Raw genomic sequence first — 21,890 nt, forward strand, 5'->3', positions numbered from 1 at the left:
CTCCAGGTAGCAGCAAAGTAACATCACCCTTTAATTTATTATTGTGTGTAAGAACTTTAAACTAATCAGCCATTGTACATTGATCCCAGACAACAGATCTACAATCTTTTAGAATTTTTCCCGTTGCAATTCCCCGATCAATGTTACATCTTGGAGTCTGTATACAGTTTATGACAAATTTAAAGGGAGTTTAAATGACAAATTTTTAGTTTTACCCTCTGTCAAATACATTGAAGCAATGATGCATGAAGCCATGGCTAGTGTCATTATGCTTTGTGTTCAAACTTAGCTAAAAGTAGATTAATAAGGAAAGTTTATCCCTTTTCATCTGGGAAGATGATTCCTTGATCGTTATCAGCTTCTGTAATAGTACCTGGGTGACAGGGTGGAGATGTGTCTCTACCAAATGAGACATAAGGCACTCCTTCCCTCCGCTGGCCTACAGGTCACCCTTGGGCAAGGTGTAGCACCTGCTTAGCCCCCCAATCAGTGCCACGTGAAACTATGGAAGCAGCTGGTGGATGGTCATATGAGCAGCTGGTGCATAGCACAAGTCCTGCTTATGCAACCACTGATACCAGGCAGCATATCTCTGAAGAGTATTGATAATGACTGGGGTCAATTATCTTGTAAGGATGTTGCCCAGAAGGCAGCAATGGCTAATCACCTCCGTAGAAAATTTGCCAAGAACGATCATGGTCATGAGACTGTTATTACTCACGTCATACAACACAGCACGTGATGATGATGATGATGATGAACAGAACATCCCATTCAGAACAGAAATGCGAAGAAATTTTTTTAACCAGAGGATGGTGAATCTATGGAATTTGTTGCCACGGGCAGCAGTGGAGGCCAAGTCATTGGGTGTATTTAAGGCAGAGATTGATAGGTATCTGAGTAGCCAGGGCATCAAAGGTTATGGTGAGAAGGCGGGGGAGTGGGACTAAATGGGAGAATGGATCAGCTCATGATAAAATGGCGGAGCAGATTCGATGGGCCGAATGGCCGACTTCTGCTCCTTTGTCTTATGGTCTTAAGATGAGGACAATGCTGATATTGATGATGATGGTGACGACAATGCTGATGATATCTAAGTATCTAAGACTGTTATCTGATACCATCTAAGAATCCGGTATCTCACTTAATCAGTTCCTTCTTTTAGCTATATTTGTCTAACTAGTTTAAATCATATCTGATCTCCTGCAGAAAGTCAGTGTACAAATTTTCCATTTCTTATTGCTTCGCAGTTACTTTGGTCAGATCCACTTAACCATTTACTACCTCATAAATATATAGGACAAAAATCTCATAAATTTTCAATGGGGAAAATTAAATTTGGCCCCTATTGCGCCACAGTCTCATGAAAGGGAGAGCTGAATGCGTATGTTTCTCCATGTCATTATGTAGCTCTCCAACAGCAAGCCTCATGTAGTGCCTCCTCGCTGGCAACACATGGACAGACTGAACTCCTTTCAGACTCAGGCTGAACTTCTGGGGATGGGGAGGAGGTCTGGCCCCTGCACGCGTAGCACGCAGGCCCATCAATGTGTGGACACGCCTTGGTGCTCGGGAACCAGACCCCCAGCTGCCCCACTGCCTAGTGGGCAGCCTCAGTAGAGACAAAAGGCCACGGGAGAAAATCCAGAGTGGAGCCCCTAAGGTGGCTGGACATCATTGAACATCCTTCCAGCAGCTTCTGCAGCCAAGCTGGTGCCAAACATATTGCTTCATTTTCCTTTGGACGACACCGGTGAGGCCAAGGGGGGGATCTAGGAGAGGTCACTCCAGTGCCGCTATCCATTGTCCTTTGAGACAGACAGATGCCGTCATCATCAATATAAACTGGGACCTTCTCGGTGCAAGGGGTATAGACGGTGCTGAGTGTGTTAAGTGTATCCTAAATCAATATGTTTACAAGAGGGGTACTGAACTAGACTTGGTGTTGGGTAACGGGCCCAGCCAGGTAACTGAGCTTTCAGTGGGTGAGCAATTAGGAAACAGTGACCACAACAGGTCATTTTTATAAATGACCTGGATGAGGAAGTGGAGGGATGGGTTAGTAAATCAGTTGATGACACAAAGGTTGGGAGTGTTGTGGATAGTGTATCAGAGATTACAGCAGGAAACATCAATAGGGTGCAAAACTGGACTGAGAAGTGGTAGATGGAGTTCAACCCAGATAAGCGTGAGGTGATTCGTTTTGGTAGGTCAAGTATGATGGCAGAATATAGTATTAATGGTAAGACTCTTGGCAGTGTGGAGGATCAGAGGGATCTTTGGGGTCTGAGTTCATAGGACACTCAAAGCAGCTGCACAGGTTGACTCTGAGGTTAAGAAGGCATACGGTGTATCGGCCTTCATCAATCATGGGATTGAGTTTAAGAGCAGAGAGGTAATGTTGCAGCTCTATAGGACCCTGGTCAGACCCCAGTTGGAGTACTGTGCTCAGTTCTGGTCACCTCACTACAGGAAGTATGTGGAAACCATAGAAAGGGTGCAGGGGAGATTTACTAGGATGTTGCCTGGATTGGGGAGCATGCCTTATGAGAATAGGTTGAGTAAACTCGGCCTTTTCTCCTTGGAGCGACGGAGGATGAGAGGTGACCTGACAGAGGTGTATAAGATGATGAGAGGCATTGATCATGTGGATAGTCAGAGGCTTTTTCCCAGGGCTGAAATGGCTAAAACGAGAGGGCACAGTTTTAAGGTGCTCGGAAGTAGGTACAGAGGAGATGTCAGGGGTAAGTTTTTTTATGCAGAGAGTGGTGAGTGCATGGAATGGGTTGCTGGTGGTAGTGGTGGAGATGGATATGATAGAGTCTTTTAAAATACTCCTGGATAGGTACATGGAGCTTAGAAAAATAGAGGGCAATGGGTAACCCTAGGTAATTTCTAAGTAAGTACATGTTCGGCACAGCTTAGTGGGCCAAAGGGCCTGTATTGTGCTGCAGGTTTTCTATGTTTCTAACTCCTTGACTTTCAGGATAGCTACAGATCAAGATTGATCTTGTGGGTGAGTTCTAAACTGCAGTAGAGCAAAATATGAGGGCATTAGGCAGAAACTAAGAAGCATTAACTGGGAACACCTTTCCTCTGTCAAGTCCAGATCAGATATGTGGAGGGTGTTTAAGATCAATTGCACAGGGTACAGGAAAGCTATGTTCCTGTTAGGAGGAAGGACAGTCACACCCACGGATTCGGCAGCACAGCAGATTCAGCAACTGCGCTCATGAATATGCACATGTCAGCTAATTATTATTTCATTGTGATAGTATTTAACCCTTATCTGTCAAGACTTGGGCACAGCAACACTTCGTTGCCTGCTTGCATTCCACCTTGCTTGAGAAATTGGACTGTCCCATCAACTGACTGTGAAGATTAGTGGTATTCATTTTATTCTTTGTTGTTCTTTTCAGCCACCGTGTATGCTTCATTTTCATTTGAGTTTTAGTTAACGGCCATGTTTAGCCTAGCGTTTATTGTTTTCTTTTCCCTTTAACACTGTTCGCATTAAAGTCTGTGAACTATCGACCTGCTTCGGTGTCTCTCACTTGGCAGTTGGGCCATATCCCCACTGGGTGACAAGAACGGGAATGTAAATATAAGAGAGCCTTGGATATCCAGAAAGGTGATGAATTTAATCAAGAATAAAAAGGAAAAGTACATAAAGCTTCAGAAGTTAGGATCAAACGAAGCACACGGGGAGTATAAACGAGCCAGAAAAGAACTAAAGAAGGAAATCAGGAAAGCCAAGACAGGCCACAAGAAGTCCTTGGCAAGTAGGATCAAGGTGAATCCCAAGGTATTCAATACATACATCAAGAGCAAGAGGATAACTGGGGAGAGGGTGGGATCACAAGGATAAAGGGGGTAAACATTTGCTTGGATGCAGAGAACGTGAGTGAGGTACTTAATGAGTACCTTGATTCAGTACTTATCAAGGAAAAGGATATGGAGGACCAGATCAGAGCTGAGGGTATAAATATGTTAGGGCATTTAGAGATCAAGGATGTTGTGGGTGGGTGGATTAGTAAGTTTGTGAATGATACCAAGTTTGGTGGAGTTGTGGATGGTAAAGAAGACTGTCAAAGAGTACAGCGTGATGTAAATCAGTTGCAGATATGGGCAGAGAAATGGCAGATGGAATTTAACCCTGATAAATGTGAGGTGTTGCACCTTGGTAGGGCAAATGCAAGCAGACAGTGTTGCTGAGTAGAGAGATCTTGGGGTTCAAGTTCATAGCTCATTGATAGATATTTTCACACTACATTTGATGTTTGTTATAGACATCAGAGGTACTGCAGAAGCTGGAAATCCAGAGTAATACACACAAGGTGCTGGAGGAGCTCAGCAGGTCAGGCAGCATCTATGGATGGGAATAAACAGCTGATGTTTTGGCCGAGACCCTTCATCAGTATAAGTTTGTTAGAGTGTTTGGTGACACGCTGAGCCTCCGTAACCTTTGAAGAAAGTAGAGTCGCTGATCTGCATTTCTTTCCATTGGTTCTATGTGTTGGGCCCTGGATAGGTCATTCAATATGTTAATGCCCATGAATTAAAAGCTGCCGATTCCCTTTCACAACTGATTCCCCTAAGGTAGACTAATGAATATTTCTTTCCTGAAGTTAACAATAAGTTCTAGTTTTACTGATGTTGAGTGATAAGTTGTTGTTGTTGTGGCTTGTGTACACTGACTTAAGGTCAGAACTTCCACTGCTGTCCATCCAGTCCCTGGAATCCACTCCATCGGACCTGGGTAGTTTGGTCCCACTCAGTATTGGGCCACAGAAACCAGAGATCCAGTCATACCCAGTCCTTTCTTATCCAGGTCAACTTGAGACACAGACATTCAGGCCTGTCATAACAAATGAAGGCTGCAAGGCTGTCACTATATAACACTGGGGTACAGTACTGACAGGCACAAAGCTTTCGCTTCAATTCTTCATGCAGCTCTGATGGATCCCGCTCTCCTGATGGCAATAACTACAACTTAAAAGACAATTTTTCAACAGCAGTGGTGAACAATGCAGAAAAGATTATTTGAATTGCCAGTTGGCCTTCCTCTGATGTCCTTCTGTTTGAAGTGGATGTATTTGAGAACGGTGGGATTTCAAGATAAAGCTGATGATGTGAAATGTTGTTTTCTGAGGGTGCACGGAGACTACATGTGTCCAGCTTCCTGACAGAGAAGTAGGGCTCCTTTACCTCTGAGAGGAAGGTATCAAATGCTAGCTATTCAAAGAGCTCTGGGGTTGATTTTTTTCTGTTACCTTTTAAAATATAATAGTAAAGATGACTCCATGGTGCTTTTAAAATTCATTTTATTCAACTGACAGACCCTCGAATCATAGAAAGGTTCCAGTGCAGGAGGCCATTCAGCCCATTGTATTTACACAAGCTCTCAACCAGAGCAATGTACTCGCTCCCCCGGCCCTTTCTCCGCAGCCTTGCAATTCTTTCTCCAAAATATATTTATCCACTTCCCTCATGAAGGCTACAATGGAACCTCTTTCCACCACACCTGCAGGAAACGTAATCCCAGTTCCAACTACATGCTGTGCAAAATGTTTACCCTCATGTCACTCTTAGATTTTTTCCCCTTTATATTATTTGCCATCTCAGTCTTCAGCTCCCCTATGAATGAAAACTGCCTGCCATATTCCATTTTGCCCAGACCCTTCAAAGCATTTACATCAGCTTCCCCCTCACACTTCCCTTCTCTGAAGCAAACAGACCCAGCTTCTAACCTTATAATCATCCCAAGACCAATCTCATAAATCTTTCTGGACCTTCTCTATTTCTTTCACATACTTTCTTTAATGAAGTGAACAATATTTCATAAAGATTGAGCATGATTTCCCTCCTATATAAAACCTGATATTGCATTTATCTTATTACCACCTTTCTCAACATATCCTGCCACTTTCAATGACTAGTGCATCCATACCTGCAGGCCCTTCTGTTTCCACACCTCTCTAATAACAATATCCTTTGTCTCTACTACTACTACCAAAGTGCAGCACCTTGCATTTCCCGGCAATAAATTTTACCTGCTGCTCATCTGCCCATTCCACCAGCCTGCTTGTATCCTGCTGCAGTTTATCACTGTCCTCCTAGTAGTTTGCAAAATTGATAGATTTTTTAACATCTGCAAGTTGTGGCTTATAACCATGAGCCTCTCACCACACCCCCAAATCTAAGCCATTAATATAGACCAAAAAGCACCAATACAAACACCAATCCCTGGTTAACACCACCATTCACATTTTTCCAGTTCCAACACAACTATTCACTACAGCCCTGTTTCCTGCTTTGTACCCGTGCTCCCCTTTATACTTCAATTTGCTGCAAGTCGGTCATGCAGTAAATCCTTCTGGAAAGCCCATATACCCCACAATATTCCCATCTACTCCATCTTAGTTCATCAAAAACATTTTATCAAATTGGTCAGTGTACACGACAAATCCGTGCTCTCTAACTAATCATTCTCCTGCAGATGACCATTTTATCCTGTCCCTGATCAATGTTTGGAGAAATTTTCATGTCGCTGACATTAAATTGTTTAGTTTATAGTTGCCGAACTGAATTCCTAGTTTGAAGGTTAAAACAATCTTCCTGTCCAGCGCTTGATACCTCTCCTGTATCCGGAGAGCATTAAAAGATTATGGTCAGTGCCCCAGCACCTTCCTTCTGTGCTTCTCATCCAATCTAGTTTTGGTGACTTACCTATTTATAACTTCAGTCAAAGAATGTATGTTTTCCTGTTTACATTGACTCTTTTCTCATATGCTCTTGGCAGTTTTATTTATTTTCACTTCTCCCTTTTGTAAGCCTGCTTCTTGCAGCCCAAAACTTGTTTTGCTTTGTCTTCCATAAATAAATAAAGTGTATGTCTTTCCTCATTCAGGGAGGTCTGAATTAGTTTGTTCTTCCTTTGCTCCATGAGAAAATGTTCCTCAACTATCTGTCTTAAAGGCACATTGTTCCACTATCGTTGTGCCTATCACCTTCGTGGTTCCAATTTACCTTTGCCATTGAAAAGTAACAATGCATTTTTTTTGACTTATTTAATATCATTTACTCAATGCCAACAGTACAGAGGGCAGTGTGGCCTGTGCTTCTTCTAGGGTTTTCTGTTATACAATGTAAATCACATGGCCAAAGCACAACACACCCTTTCAAAAAACCCTCCACAACCTTTGCTTTATTGTTGGAATGCGATGATTTTTAGTTAGCCAACTACAGATTACAATTAAATAATTGACTTTAACTATAAGATAAAAGAGTTCGAGTATGAAAGACTTATGAGTCAAATCATCTTTGCCTGTGGCCCATGCTTTCCATGGTCCTCACCAAGCTAGTTCCACTTGCCTGTGTTTGGCCCATCTCTCTCCTATCCATTTAGTAATCCAATGTTATTTTACCTGTCTGAACCAATTCCTCTACCATCTCATTCCATGTAAGTACTACCCTCTGCACGAAGAAGCTGCTGTTCAAGTCTGTTTTGTATCTTCCACCCTTCTCCATAAACCTATTCCCTGCAGCTTTTAGTTCCCCTTCGCTGGAAGAAAAATTACGTGAATCCACCTCATCTGTATCCTTCTTATGTTATGCAGCTCTATAAGGTCACCCCATAATCTCCTACTTTCCAAGGAATAGTCTTAGCTTGTCTAACCATTCCCAATAACCCAGGCCAGCGAGACCTGCTAGCATCCTTGTAAATATTCTCTGCACTCTTTCAAGCTTAATGATGTACTCTGATAACAGGGTTACCAAAACTTGACAATATACTAAGTGCAGTCACACCAACGTCTTACTGAAACATAATGTCCCAACTTCTAAAATCAGTGACCCGTCTGAAAAGGCCAGCATGTCAAATGCATTCTTCATTGACCTGCCTACTCATACTTGTACTCCTAGGACCCCTGTTCTACAAAACACCTCAAGGCCCTACTGTTCATTGTGAGTGCACTACCCTGGCTTGATTCCTCAAAATACAACACTTTGCACTTATCCAACATATTCCTGTGCAGCACTGTTCTATGTTCTAAGAGGAGAAAGGTTTAAAGCTTGTCTGTAAATTGTCTTGATTCAGTCACAGAAGGACATGAGTTGAGAGTTAAAGGGCAAAAGTTTAGGGGTAACATGAGGGGGAACTTCTTTACTCAGAGTGGTAGCTGTGTGGAATGAGCTTCCAGCAGAAGTGGTTGAGGCAGGTTCGATGTTATCATCTAAAGTTAAATTGGACAGCAATATGGACAGGAAGGGAATGGAGGGTTATGGGCTGAGTGCAGGTCGGTGGGACTAGGTGAGAGTAAGAGTTCCGCATGGACTAGAAGGGCCGAGATGGCCTGTTTCTGTGCTGTAATTGTTATATGGTTATAAGGTGGGCGTTAGTGGTAAATCTGACATTCTTCTCCAGGTGGCCCCCATTTCAATTCAACTTCTTTCCCAATCTGGCTTGTCTGTTCATGGCCTCCTCTGCTGCCTGATCAAGTTCAAACTTCAGTTCTAGGAGCAACATCTTATATTCCAGCAACACACATCAAAGTTGCTGGTGAACGCAGCAGGCCAGGCAGCATCTCTAGGAGGAGTTACAGTCAACATTTCAGGCCCAGACCCTTCCTCAGGATGGAGGGTATGAATATGAGAAAACAGTCAACATTTCAGACCAAAACTTTTCATCAAGACAGGAAAGGAAGTGGTCAGAAGCCAGAAATAGGTGGGAGGAGAGGAAGGAGTACAAACTGGCAGTTTATAGGTGAGAGGTGAATCTCATATTCCATCTGGTTAGCCTCCAAGTTGATGGCATTAACATTGATTTCTCCAGATTCCACCCCTCCCTTGTTCTCTCTCTTCCCTATTCTGATTACCCTCTCACTTCTCTTCCCTTGCCATCTCCTCCCTCTACTTCCCCTCCTCCTTCCTTTTCTTCCATAGTCTACTGTCCTATCAGCTTCCTTTTCTTCAGACCTTTATCTCTTCCACCTATTCCCTCCCAGATTCTTATCCCTCCCCTATAAACTGCCAGTTTGAACTCCTTCCTCCCCCCTCACCTATTTCTGGCTTCTGACCACTTCCTTTCCTGTCTTGATGAAAAGTTTTGGTCTGAAATGTTGACTGTTTTTTCATAGATGCTGAGTTCCTCCAGCATTTTTGTGTTGCTGGAGATCCGATGCTGGCTCATTTGACCTGCTCTGATATAGGACTCAGCACTAGGTCACATGATGAAGCTAAAACTATGTGGAACTGAGGGACTGGATAAGTGACCTATTCAGCCTCTTAATGCCCCTGTTGTGTGAATCCCTTTGCTCATTCATTTGAACAAGTCACTGATCAGGATTGAAAAGGTAGCTACAGATAAATGTTGATTTTACCACACATTTTACTTTAGTATCTTGTTTTAATTTAATTCAAATTCATTTCAGTGATACAAATTAATTCAATTTTAAAATCTTTTAAATATTTTGAAATGCATTTGATTATTTGAATCACCTGAAGCTTACTCACAGCTTATTGAATCCACTAGGGTAACTATTGGTCTGTAAGGACACTCAGTACGATTTGAACCAAATACAATCCAGCCCACTGACCATCCATAAAAGTTCCCTGAACTAAAGTGGTTTGCTTGGCTATTGCAGAGGACAGTTAAGAGTCAACCACAATGGAGGATCTGGGTCATAAATTGGTCAGAATGATATAGATACCCTTAAAGGAAAAGAAATATTGAAGCAGAAAGACTTTCACAACAGTCCAGGACTTTCATTAAACCTCTGAAATTTGATGCACATTTTCAAATTTACCCGGAAGTAGTTGAATGAGAGTTATTTGCCATGCAGAATTCCCAGAATATAGATGTTGTTCCAATTAATTCACTAATACACTCTCAATTTAATTTAAAAAATACATATATATACAGTAGAATAAATTTAAAGTGTGTGGGGTAACCAGGGCCACAAGAGCCTAATTCCCAAACAGTGGGATTTCTGACCAGTCACAAAGCAGACTGTTGGGAGTTTTAAGATTGTTGTTTATCTGATCACTGGAGCAGTAAGTGAAACTGTCCACAAAAACTGGCAAAAGATCTTCAGGTTTTGTGATATTCAGTCTTACTGTGTGATTTTATTCAGTTTAAAGTAAAAGAAAACCTTCCAGAAACTAATTTATTCTATTTCACAACAAACTTCCAAAGTTTCAACAGGGGGAAGGGAACGTCGACTCAGACCATGAGAGGTCCCCTGCGTCAGGCATTTTCATGCCTTACAAGGCGCAGATTGGAAGTCTGTGTGGGGTGCCACTCCTCGCACAGAAACTAGAGTAATGTGTGGTTAAGTGCCTTGCTCAAGGACACAAACATGCTGCCACAGCTGAGGCTCGAACTAGCGACCTACAGGTCACTAGACGAACGTCTTAACCACTTGGCCACGTGCCCAATAGTTATGTGGAATTTCTTAGAAACATTATGAAGCTTTGTTTATGTTTGTGCATTTTGTTTTTAGTTTGAAGAAATGCTCTAAAATGACAAGGATTTCAATAAAGGTACATAGGATAATTAAAACAAATGTTTTAATTAGCTCAAACAACAGGAATTCTGCAGATGCTGGAAATTCAAGCAACACACATCAAAGTTGCTGGTGAACGCAGCAGGCCAGGCAGCATCTGTAGGAAGAGGTGCAGTCGACGTTTCAGGCCGAGACCCTTCGTCAGGACTAACTGAAGGAAGAGTAAGGGATTTGAAAGTTGGAGGGGGAGGGGGAGATCCAAAATGATAGGAGAAGACAGGAGGGGGAGGGATAGAGCCAAGAGCTGGACAGGTGATAGGCAAAAGGGATACGAGAGGATCATGGGTCAGGAGGTCTGGGAAGAAAGACAGAGGGGGGGGACCCAGAGGATGGGCAAGAGGTATATTCAGAGGGAGAAAAAGGAGAGTGAGAGAAAGAATGTGTGCATAAAAATAAGTAACAGATGGGGTACGAGGGGGAGGTGGGGCCTTAGCGGAAGTTAGAGAAGTTGATGTTCATGCCATCAGGTTGGAGGCTACCCAGACGGAATATAAAGTGTTGTTCCTCCAACCTGAGTGTGGCTTCATCTTTACAGTAGAGGAGGCCGTGGATAGACATGTCAGAATGGGAATGGGATGTGGAATTAAAATGTGTGGCCACTGGGAGATCCTGCTTTCTCTGGCGGACAGAGCGTAGATGTTCAGCAAAGCAGTCTCCCAGTCTGCGTCGGGTCTTGCCAATATATAAAAGGCCACATCGGGAGCACCGGACGCAGTACATCACCCCAGTCGACTCACAGGTGAAGTGTTGCCTCACCTGGAAGGACTGTTTGGGGCCCTGAATGGTGGTAAGGGAGGAAGTGTAAGGGCATGTGTAGCACTTGTTCCGCTTCCACGGATAAGTGCCAGGAGGGAGATCAGTGGGGAGGGATGGGGGGGACAAATGGACAACGGAGTTGAGTAGGGAGCGATCCCTGCGGAATGCAGAGAGAGGCGGGGAGGGAAAGATGTGCTTAGTGGTGGGATCCCATTGGAGGTGGCGGAAGTTACGGAGAATAATATGTTGGACCCGGAGACTGGTGGGGTGGTAGGTGAGGACCAGAGGAACCCTATTCCTAGTGGGGTGGCGGAAGGATGGAGTGAGAGCAAATATACGTGAAATGGGGGAGATGCGTTTAAGAGCAGAGTTGATAGTGGAGGAAGGGAAGCCCCTTTCTTTAAAAAAGGAAGACATCTCCCTCGTGCTAGAATGAAAAGCCTCATCCTGAGAGCAGATGCAGCGGAGACGGAGGAATTGCGAGAAGGGGATGGCGTTTTTGCAAGAGATAGGGTGAGAAGAGGAATAGTCCAGATAGCTGTGAGAGTCAGTAGGCTTATAGTAGACATCAGTGGATAAGCTGTCTCCAGAGACAGAGACAGAAAGACCTAGAAATGGGAGGGAGGTGTCGGAAATGGACCAGGTAAACTTGAGGGCAGGGTGAAAGTTGGAGTCACCTCTCCAGCTCTTGGCTCTATCCCTCCCTCTCCTGTCTTCTCCTATCATTTTGGATCTCCCCCTCCCCCTCCAACTTTCAAATCCCTTACTCACTCTTCCTTCAGTTAGTCCTGACGAAGGGTCTCGGCCTGAAACGTCGACCGTACCTCTTCCTAGAGATGCTGCCTGGCCTGCTGCGTTCACCAGCAACTTTGATGTGTGTTGTTTTAATTAGCTGCCTAGTTTCACCATTCACAAACCTTCATCATTAAATTCATTATATTTAATTCTATCTACCTTCCACCCAAATGTGCATTAATTTGAAACAAAAGAATTAGCCAGAAATGTTAGTGATCCAAAGCTTTAATTTAAAGGCAGAGACAATAGCATAAACACTGATATTCACATGAAAATCATGGTGCAAAACCATTGTTATTGTCAAATAAATTTGCTTGACCACATTTCATTTTAATAACCAGATGACAAGTAAAATTTTCTGTGAAAGTAGTAAACTCACCCAAAGTGATTTATGCTTTCAACAGAAATAATGCCAATACAGTACATAGAATCTGGGACAGGCAAAAATTAGTATTAACCTAAATAATTTCTCTTCAGAATCTTTTTGCAGTAAATCTAAATTTTCCAGGATTAATTCTCACTTAACTGCTGAGAAATTATTAATTGTTAGCAATGTTCAATCTTATCACATCACAATAATTATTGGAATCAGTGATGAATCTGATGTGTAGAAGGTCCCAAAGATCTGCTTGTTGCCCAAACAATTTGTTCATTTGGAATCTGAATTGAGACATAATAACTAATTTGAGTGTTACAAATAAACTAAATAAACTATTTAATATGTACAACTTTGTACAGCAACATATTCAAAGTAACAAAGGAATAACAACTGTCAATCATGTGTACATCAGTAGCTACAGCACCAAAGTAACGGGCTCGATAATGTTCAAGGTAAACTTGGACTAGTATTTGGATTCCCAATCAGCAAATTTTCCTGTCCAAGGAAGGAAAAGAAAACAGGGCAGCCTCTTTGCTAATTCTAGAGTGCCTCATGGTGGAAATGAACAGAAAATACACTGGCAAAATCCACTCGTTGATCCACACAATCTCAATGTTTGCTAATGTGGTGCCCATAAGTTTGGAAAATTAAACAATAATAAATATGGGCAGTGTAGTTGACAAGGAATACTGCTCCATCAAAAAAAAATGGAGCCTCCATGTTTGCACCCTTTTCAGGAAGAAAAATTTCAAGTATTGAATCTTTGGATTGGATATTCTTTGTAGCTTTTATTTTGTATTATTATTTTCCTGCGTTGATAATGGAGGATGCAGACAAATTTCAAAGTCTTTCCATTCAGTTAACTACTTAAGAGATTTATAAATGCAAAACACTCCTCTCTCAAGCCTTCCCATCTTGAGAGCAGGGCTTACGCTCATGTCATACTTTCCTGGAAACCTACCATTTTTGCAAGGGAGTGGGAAAAGGATTACGTAGTCAAGTTCTTTTGCACCTCAGCCAATATATTTCTCCAAACCACCTGTTTAAACTAAAGAGAAAGTTGTAATCAACATTGTTTGTCTATAGCTACCTCAGTTTCAACCAATACCAATATATTTGCAAGGTGTTTCGAATCAAACAATGAGATGGAAAAGGGCTGTTTCAGCTTCTAAAATCAACTTATAAACTCTTGGGCTTGCGTGACACAAGCACTTGCTTTGGAAATTAAAAGTGAAAGCAATTAACAGGAGAGGCCAGTCAAACTTTGTTTCTATATGTTTCATTCTAAGAACAAGAACATGACCAGGTATCAATGTTTGTTTAGGAGTTAATACAGCATAATTTAAAAGCAATCCAACTATGGGGTACTGTACTTGTTTCTCCAAACAATTTATAAACTATGTATCAGTCCTTCGCATCTACAACAATGCGCTCTTCAAGAGCAGCATTTCTCCAAACAGACTATTTGTCATCTTTTACTGTACTAATCCTTTCAAGAGGTAGATATGGCTGGAGGGCCTCAAAGAAAGTAAAGCCTACAATGTCAGAGGTAGACTTCTTTCAATGGATCTTTCCGTAATGCGTCCTTCATGTTTGTTGAACTCTCTCCAATATTCACAGTAACATTCTTTTTGAATAGCCGATCCTCCTTATCAACAGTCTACAGTCAGGTCGATAATGTCCACATCACTTTTGCCATTTGCAGGATTACTAAATTGATTGTTGCTGGAGTCTGTAAAATACAAAATTGACAACTGGTGAGTCAGGTACAAAAACACTGTGTATAAGGACCCATTTGCAGAGAACTTTTTTCCAACACAGTGGCTTTCCAAAACATAATAGCCCATTAAATGTCAATCCAACACCACCAGTGGAGTGCTAGATTAATGGAATTTTACAGTCTCCTCATCCACTCATTGCTACCTCAAAGATATCTCAAAGTCACACACTGTTTTCCATGATGCAAAATTAAATCCTCAGACATGTCAGAGTCAGAACTAAATGGAGAGAAAAAAAGCATCATACAAAGAGGAAAGGAAAGGAGCATCTCAGGCTGGGTAAATTATAGGACACTTTGGGCACATCAAATAAGTACATCAGCTGTGTGGAAACAAGTCTTATCTCCTTTCTTGAAGAGGAATGTGATTAACCAATCCTCAGAGGGATCAGAAATGGAGAGAGTGAGCAATTTCAAGTTCCTGGTGTCAAGATCTCTGAGGATCTAACCTGGTCCCAACATATCGATGCAAAGAAGGCATGACAGCGGCTGTATTTCATTACGAGTTTGAAGATATTTGGTTTGTCACTTAAAACACTCGAAAACTTCTATAGATGTACTGTGTAGAGCATTCTGACAGGCTGCATCAGTGCCTGGTCTGGTGTGGCTACTGCACAGGACTGAAAGCTACAGAAAGTTGTAGAATCAGTCAGCTCAATCTTGAATACTAGCCTCCGTAGTATCCAAGACATCTTCAAAGAGTGGTACCTCAGAAGGGAGGTACAGAAGTCTGAAGGCACACACTCAGCGATTCAGGTAGCTTCTTCTCCGCTGCCACATGATTCTTAAATGGACATTGAAACCATGAATACTACCTCACTTAAAAAAAATTATTTCTGTTTCGCACTATTTTTAATCTATTTAATATACATATATACAGTATACTTACTGCAATTTATTTATTTCTACATTATCATGTATTGCATTGTACTGCTGCCTCCAAGTTAACAAATTTCACGACACATGCTGGTGATTCTGATTACTCCAAGAAAATGTAAGTATGACACATCATTTTAAAATGCAAAATGGATGATGGATCAAGCATAAATGTTCCAATGAAACCTTCACGTTAAACCAAAGCAATTATAAAGTGACTCAGTCTGTCATCCCTTCTCAAATAGCTACTGAACAGGCACAAATAGGAACAAGGAATTGTACAACCATGTGAATATGAAATATAATTTATGAATATTGAAAATACATGTCTGTATTTCAGATCCAGGTCTTCCACTGCAAACAAAAAACCTTAAAAAAATAAGGCCACAGAAAAAGGATAGAAGGAAGTATCAGAGGTTTGTTAAATGCTTTCAAAAATGTCTATTAACAGAAAACTTTCAATGCACAGATGAAAATGGGGAGATGATGAGTGGGTAAACATTAAAACAAAATAGTTGAGAATGAAATGTCCATTTTCTTTTTCAAATCTGTTCAATGATTAACTAATGGCATTCACTGCCCTTGATATTTATTTAAACAGGAGCAACGTGACAAACAGTAAAGAGGAGCTCCAAAAAGGCTCCAAACTGTTTTCCAAGCCTTTGATTAAAATTATGCAGCACAGCCAATTATAAACACACTAACACAGTTGCAAAAATTGTCCTGGCACTTTGACCACTTTTTGACTTTTTATTTGTAGTTTTGATTTGTCCCGAATTTAGCACACTCTTGTTTAGAGGATGTTACCATAATCCTCTAGTATATATTTAGATTTGAAGTTACAGAACTCTAATAGTAGCAGTACATGCAGTCCTGCCGAAGGATCTCGGCACGAAATGTCAACTGTACTTTTTTCCATAGATGCTGCCTGGCCTGCTGAGTTCCTCCAGCAGTTTGTGTGTTGAGCCTGGATTTCCAGTATCTGCAGATTTTCTCCTGTTTGCTACATGCAGTAGTATACACAATGCATGGGGACATCATCGTTACCTCGATATCCTATGCTCTCAGTCCATTCATCTGCTTCCACTATTGGATGAGATACTTTCCTTCATTAAAAACTACAATATGACCAAACCAGTACTGTTTGTTCTCATCAGAAGCTTTTTTTTTACAAATGACATCCATCATGCCAGCTACTGCCTCACACTAAATGAGATTGCACGACCTTGTTGTCACATCTGATCCTGTTCTGAGTCATTTATCCACATTTTGTTGAATAACAAAACCACAGATTTTGACCTCCATTAACAGAATTCTTCTCTACTCTTGCCATTGTTAGGTCATATATACACTGTATATGAAGTCCGTTCATAAGGGAAGAGGGTGTTGGGGCCTTGCCAGTATGGAAATGTATTTTACTTGTAGTAACAAAATGGCATTTTTGTCTGTAACAAAATAGAACCTGTTTAAGATGGTGCTACCGAAGTAGGGCGACAGCGTAGTGGTGCTTCACAAAGCAAAAAATACAACTAAATACCACTAATAACACTTTTTCTGTGGTAACTTGTGGTAAACTATCACCACAAACGATGAATAGGCAGGAAAAGGTGAGGCTGACCCGAGGGTCGAGGTGTGCAGGCGTGATGCAAAGTTGGAGCGTAGTATGTTCGAGAAGTGGTCAAAGCGAGGTTGAGGCACGTCAAGGAGTCAGAGATGGAGTTGGAATGAGCGACTTTGAAAGCAATCAGAGCAGAGAAGCTTCAGAGCCTGTCCATCTAAATTGGGAGTGAGGTTAAGATCGATCTAAGCGCCAAGCTGATTTGGAAAGATCGTGTACTGCCTCACACAGGTCCAGAGTGTATCGCTGCAGCAGGGTCAGGGTCCTAGTGTAGGACATGACCCCTGTTTTAGAACCATAGAAACTACAGCACAGAAACAGGCCCTTTGGCCCTTCTTGGCTGTGCCGAACCATTTTCTGCCTAGTCCCACTGACCTGCACACGGACCATATCCCTCCATACACCTCCCATCCATGTATCTGTCCAATTTATTCTTAAATGTTAAAAAAGACTGAAAAGGCAGCGTGTCAGGACTGCAGGTGAGAGTTAACCGTTTCTGCTCACTCTTCCATGGCACTGAGGCTGTGAGACTGCTGCAGGCTTCGCATCTGTGAGCTTCACTGTGACTAGCCCTGCTGTGTGATGAACTGAGACTGAGGCTATGGACGTACTCCAGCTCCAGGTCAATGGATTCAATTTCACTCTGAATGCTGTTGTTTGCTTTTATTGTTTGCATGTTTTGTGGTCCCCCCCCCCCCGACCTCCGCATTGGGTGTTGGGTCTTTTTTTAAATTGGGTTATTTCGGGTTTCTTGTTTTTTGGCTGCCTGGAAGCAGATAAATCTCAAGGTTGTGTAATTTATACGTACTTTGATAATAATGTACATTAAACTTTGAACTTTTATAGTAGAGTGCTTTGCTAATAACGCTCATGCAACATTACGCCGATGGAATCTGAGTCCTTGAAAAACTACAGACCAGAAGTAACTGGAAGAATGCTAAATACACTGATCAAGCAGACTAACAGAATGCATCATATCCTTGAACTTGTATATAAAGGAGTAACTATGCTGTCTGTTTTAACAAAGCTATCACCAGCTCCTGTGCAGTGCTAGTCTTCCCTTGCTGTAAGTAAAATAAATGCACATATGATTGACCCATTCTGAGTTAATTGTTTTTTGTTATATTACATAGCGTAAAGGTGCTCGATATCAGAGATCTTTGTATTTTCTTTAGGTATGAGTTAGGTCTCAGAAGACTGGGTAATAGCCAATATTGTTCCTTTCTTTAAAAGCAAGAGACAAACCACAAAATTACAGGCAAGTGGCTCTTGCATCAGTGGTAATTATAGAAGACTGGGTTTACTTGCATTTGGAACAACATGGATTTATTAGGACAAATAAGCACGGCTTTGTGCAGGTGTGGCCTAGTTTTAAAAATGAGAGGTTTTTTTTGAAGAAATGATAGAACTGGCAAATATAATTCGTAGTCGATGTTGGCTGCATAAATTTTGGTTAAAACACTGACAGGGTTCCTAGTGGTAGGCTGGTCCAGATATCACAACAGATCCATGGCAAGTTGGTAAATTGGATGCGAGGTGCCTTGATCATCAAGTCAGGGGCCCCCAACTTTTTTTGCATTGCGGTCCAGCTGACCACTGGGGGGGGGGGGGGGGGGTGGTGTTAATCATGACCGGAATATAGTCAACTATAAGTCACTTATAAGTGGCTAATGTAGTCAAATTCATTTCTAAAAGGCTTTATCTAACGAATTTAATATTAAACACAGTGTATATTTTTCTTGGATGAATATAGTGATAAGTCAATAGCATCATAACATTTTAAGTAATGTTTGAATATTAAACACACAGCGCATATTTTCCTCGTGTGAACATATAAAATCATTGCAACACACCAATATCGCTGAATCAGTGGGAGCCCTGGGCTTGTTTCCTGCAACAAGTCGAGGGGTGACGGGAGACAGCGAAGGGGGTTCCTTATGTCCAGTCTATTACGCAATTTAGTTTTCGTTGCATTCACTGCAGAAAGCCCCATTCTGCAGGGATATGTTGTGGTGTCCCACAAGGATCTGTTCTGGGACCTCTACTTTTCGTGATTTTTATTAATGACCTGGATGTGGGGGTAGAAGGGTGGGTTGGCAAGTTTGCAGACAACACAAAGGTTGGTGGTGTTGTAGATAGTGTAGAGGATTGTTCAAAATTGCAGAGAGACATTGATAGGATGCAGAAGTGGGCTGAGAAGTGGCAGATGGAGTTCAATCCAGAGAAGTGTGACGTGGTACACTTTGAAAGGACAAACTCCAAGGCAGAGTACAAAGTAAATGGCAGGATACTTAGAAGTGTGGAGGAGCAGAGGGATCTGGAGGTACATGTCCACAGATCCCTGAAAGTTGCCTCACAGGTGGATAGGGTAGTTAAGAAAGCTTATGGGGTGTTAGCTTTCATAAGTCGAGGGATAGAGTTTAAGAGTCGCGAGGTAATGATGCAGCTCTATAAAACTCTGGTTAGGCCACAATTGGAGTACTGTGTCCAGTTCTGGTCGCCTCACTATTGGAAGGATGTGGAAGCATTGGAAAGCGTGCAGAGGAGATTTACCAGGATGCTGCCTGGTTTAGAGAGTATGCATTATGATAAGAGATTAAGGGAGCTAGGGCTTTACTCTTTGGAGAGAAGGATGAGAGGAGATATGATAGAGGTGTACAAGATAATAAGAGGAATAGATAGAGTGCATAGCCAGCGCCTCTTCCCCAGGGCACCACTGCTCAATACAAGAGGACATGGCTTTAAGGTAAGGGGTGGGAAGTTCAAGGGGGATATTAGAGGAAGGTTTTTTACTCAGAGAGTGGTTGGTGTGTGGAATGCACTGCCTGAGTCAGTGGTGGAGGCAGATACACTTGTGAAGTTTAAGAGACTACTAGACAGGTATATGGAGGTATTTAAGGTGGGGGGTTATATGGGAGGCAGGGTTTGAGGGTCTGTAATGTGCTGTACTATTCTATATTCTAAATAGCTTTTGTAGAAGGCATTACCCCAGAGATTCACATACTTCTTTCTAACAGACTGATCGTTTAAATGGTGTACTCTGTATTGATGAGAAATACAATTACTTGTGTGTTACTAGTTTAGGCAGATTGTATTTGTTTATTATTGTGACTTAGATGAAGATCAGACCAGATTTTGAGTAATTAATGAGAAGAGAGCATGCCCTGGGTGATGGGGGTCCTTAATAATGGACGTCGCCTATCTGAGGTACTGCTTTTTGAAGAGGTCCTGGATACTATGGAGGCTAGTACCCAGAATGGAGCTGACTAATTCTACAACTTACTGCAGTTTCTTTCGGTCTTGTGTGGTAGCTGCCCGCCCATACCAGACAGTGATGCAGCCTGTCAGAATACGCTACATGGTATATCTATAGAAGTTTAACTGCTTTGGGTGACAAACCAAATCTCTTACTAATGAAATAGAGCTGCTGTCTTGCCTCCTTCATAGCTGCATCGATATGTTGGGACCAGGTTAGATTCTCAGATCTTGACACCTAGCAATTTAAATTGCTCACTCTCTCCACTTCTGATCCCTCTAAGAGGATTAGTTTGTGTTCCCTCATCTTACCCTTCCTGAAGTCCACAATCAGCTCTTTCATCTTACTGACATTGAGTGCAAGGTTGCTGCTGTGACACCACTCAACTAGTTGGTAATCTCGCTCCTGTACGCCCTCTCGTCTCCATCTGTGATTCCACAGCATTCGTACGAGCATCTGGGAAGAAGACAACATGCAACATGCCTGAAGACTTCAAGGATGCCACAATCGTCCTGCTCTTCAAAAAGAAGGGAAGCAAAGCTGCTTGTGCTAAGTACTGAGGCATCTCACACTTGTCCATTGTCAGGAAAGCTCCGACCTGTATAATTCTCAACAATCTGATCACCAGCATATCAGAAGAGAACCTCCCTGCAACACAGTTCAGTTTTTGTTTGGGTCGCAGCATCATCCACATGATTTTCCCTGTTCATCAGGTTCAGGAAAAGTACACGGAACAAAATTTGAACTTGTATGCTGTTTTCACGCATATATATATATGGTCTGGATGAAAATGTAGGTCATCTGATTAGTGAACTTACAAGTGACTCAAAAATTGATGGAGTTGTGGATAGTGAGGAATGGTGTCAGTTACAGCAGAATATCAGCTGGTTAAGAAATGGCAATTGAGCTTATTAAGGAAAAGTGTTAGGGAAGGACCATTTTGGGAGGTCAAGTGAAAGAATAAAGTATGAAGTAAATGGCAGGACCCATAATGTTATTAATGCACAAAGAAATCTAAATCCATAGTTCATGAAAATAGCAACAGAAGTAGACAGGGCAGTTAAGGCAGCATATAATGCCTCATCGGTTTGACTATTGAGTAAAAAAAGTTGGGAAGTCGTGATGTAGCTATATTAAACTTTTGTCAGGTCACATTTGGACTACTGTGTACAGGTTTACAGTCACCACATTGTAGGAAGGATATGGAGGCTTTCGAGAGGGTGCATAAAAGGTTCACCAGATGAGTTGCATGGGTTGAAAAGCATTATCCATAAAGAGAGACTGGACAAACTTTCATTGTTTTCTCTGAAGCATCGAAGGCTGAGGGGAAACTCAAAAGAAGCATATAAAATTATTCAGGCAAAGATTCGGTACATAGCCAGAGTCTTTTCCCCCCAGGATGGAAACAGCAAATATTACAGGGCATAGGTCTATTGTGTCTCGTTTTTTTGTGGGTGCTTGCAAGAAAATGTGTCTCAAGGTTGTATATGGTATATACACTTTGATAATAAATTTACTTTGAACTCTAAGGTAAAAGAGGGCAAGTTTAAAGCAGATGTGAGAGGCATTTTTATTTATCTATACAGCGAGTGATGGGTGCCCGCCATACACTACCAGGGAGGTGGTAGAAGCAGATATGACAGCTATGTTTAAGACACATTAACAGGCAGGGAATAGAGGGATATGGACCACACACAGACAGATGGAATTTGTGAGACCGGCATGATGATCAGTGCAGACAATGTGCACTGAAGGGCTTGTTGTTGTGCTGTATTCTAGTTACTTTTGAGAAAATAGTGAAGGATTTTATCAGTATTTTTAGGAAGAGTTTTCTATTATTTAGATGACGCAACAATGAGGAATGGTTA

At 41.9% G+C, this 21,890-nt stretch overlaps 1 protein-coding gene across 3 annotated transcripts in view; it reads right to left on the reverse strand.

Moving 5' to 3' along the window:
• Positions 1 to 13,716: 13,716 nt before the first annotated feature.
• Positions 13,717 to 21,890, reverse strand: part of LOC140187969 (E3 SUMO-protein ligase PIAS4-like) — a 118,019-nt gene continuing 109,845 nt past the window's right edge. For all 3 annotated transcript variants that reach the window (XM_072243835.1, XM_072243837.1, XM_072243834.1), the window contains one exon: positions 13,717 to 14,227. In XM_072243835.1, the coding sequence (XP_072099936.1) occupies positions 14,148 to 14,227 (80 nt within the window). In that variant the 3' untranslated portion in view covers positions 13,717 to 14,147. The remainder of the gene's footprint in view (positions 14,228 to 21,890) is intronic.

This window comes from Mobula birostris, chromosome 26, assembly GCF_030028105.1.
Source record: "Mobula birostris isolate sMobBir1 chromosome 26, sMobBir1.hap1, whole genome shotgun sequence".
NCBI lineage: Eukaryota > Metazoa > Chordata > Chondrichthyes > Myliobatiformes > Myliobatidae > Mobula > Mobula birostris.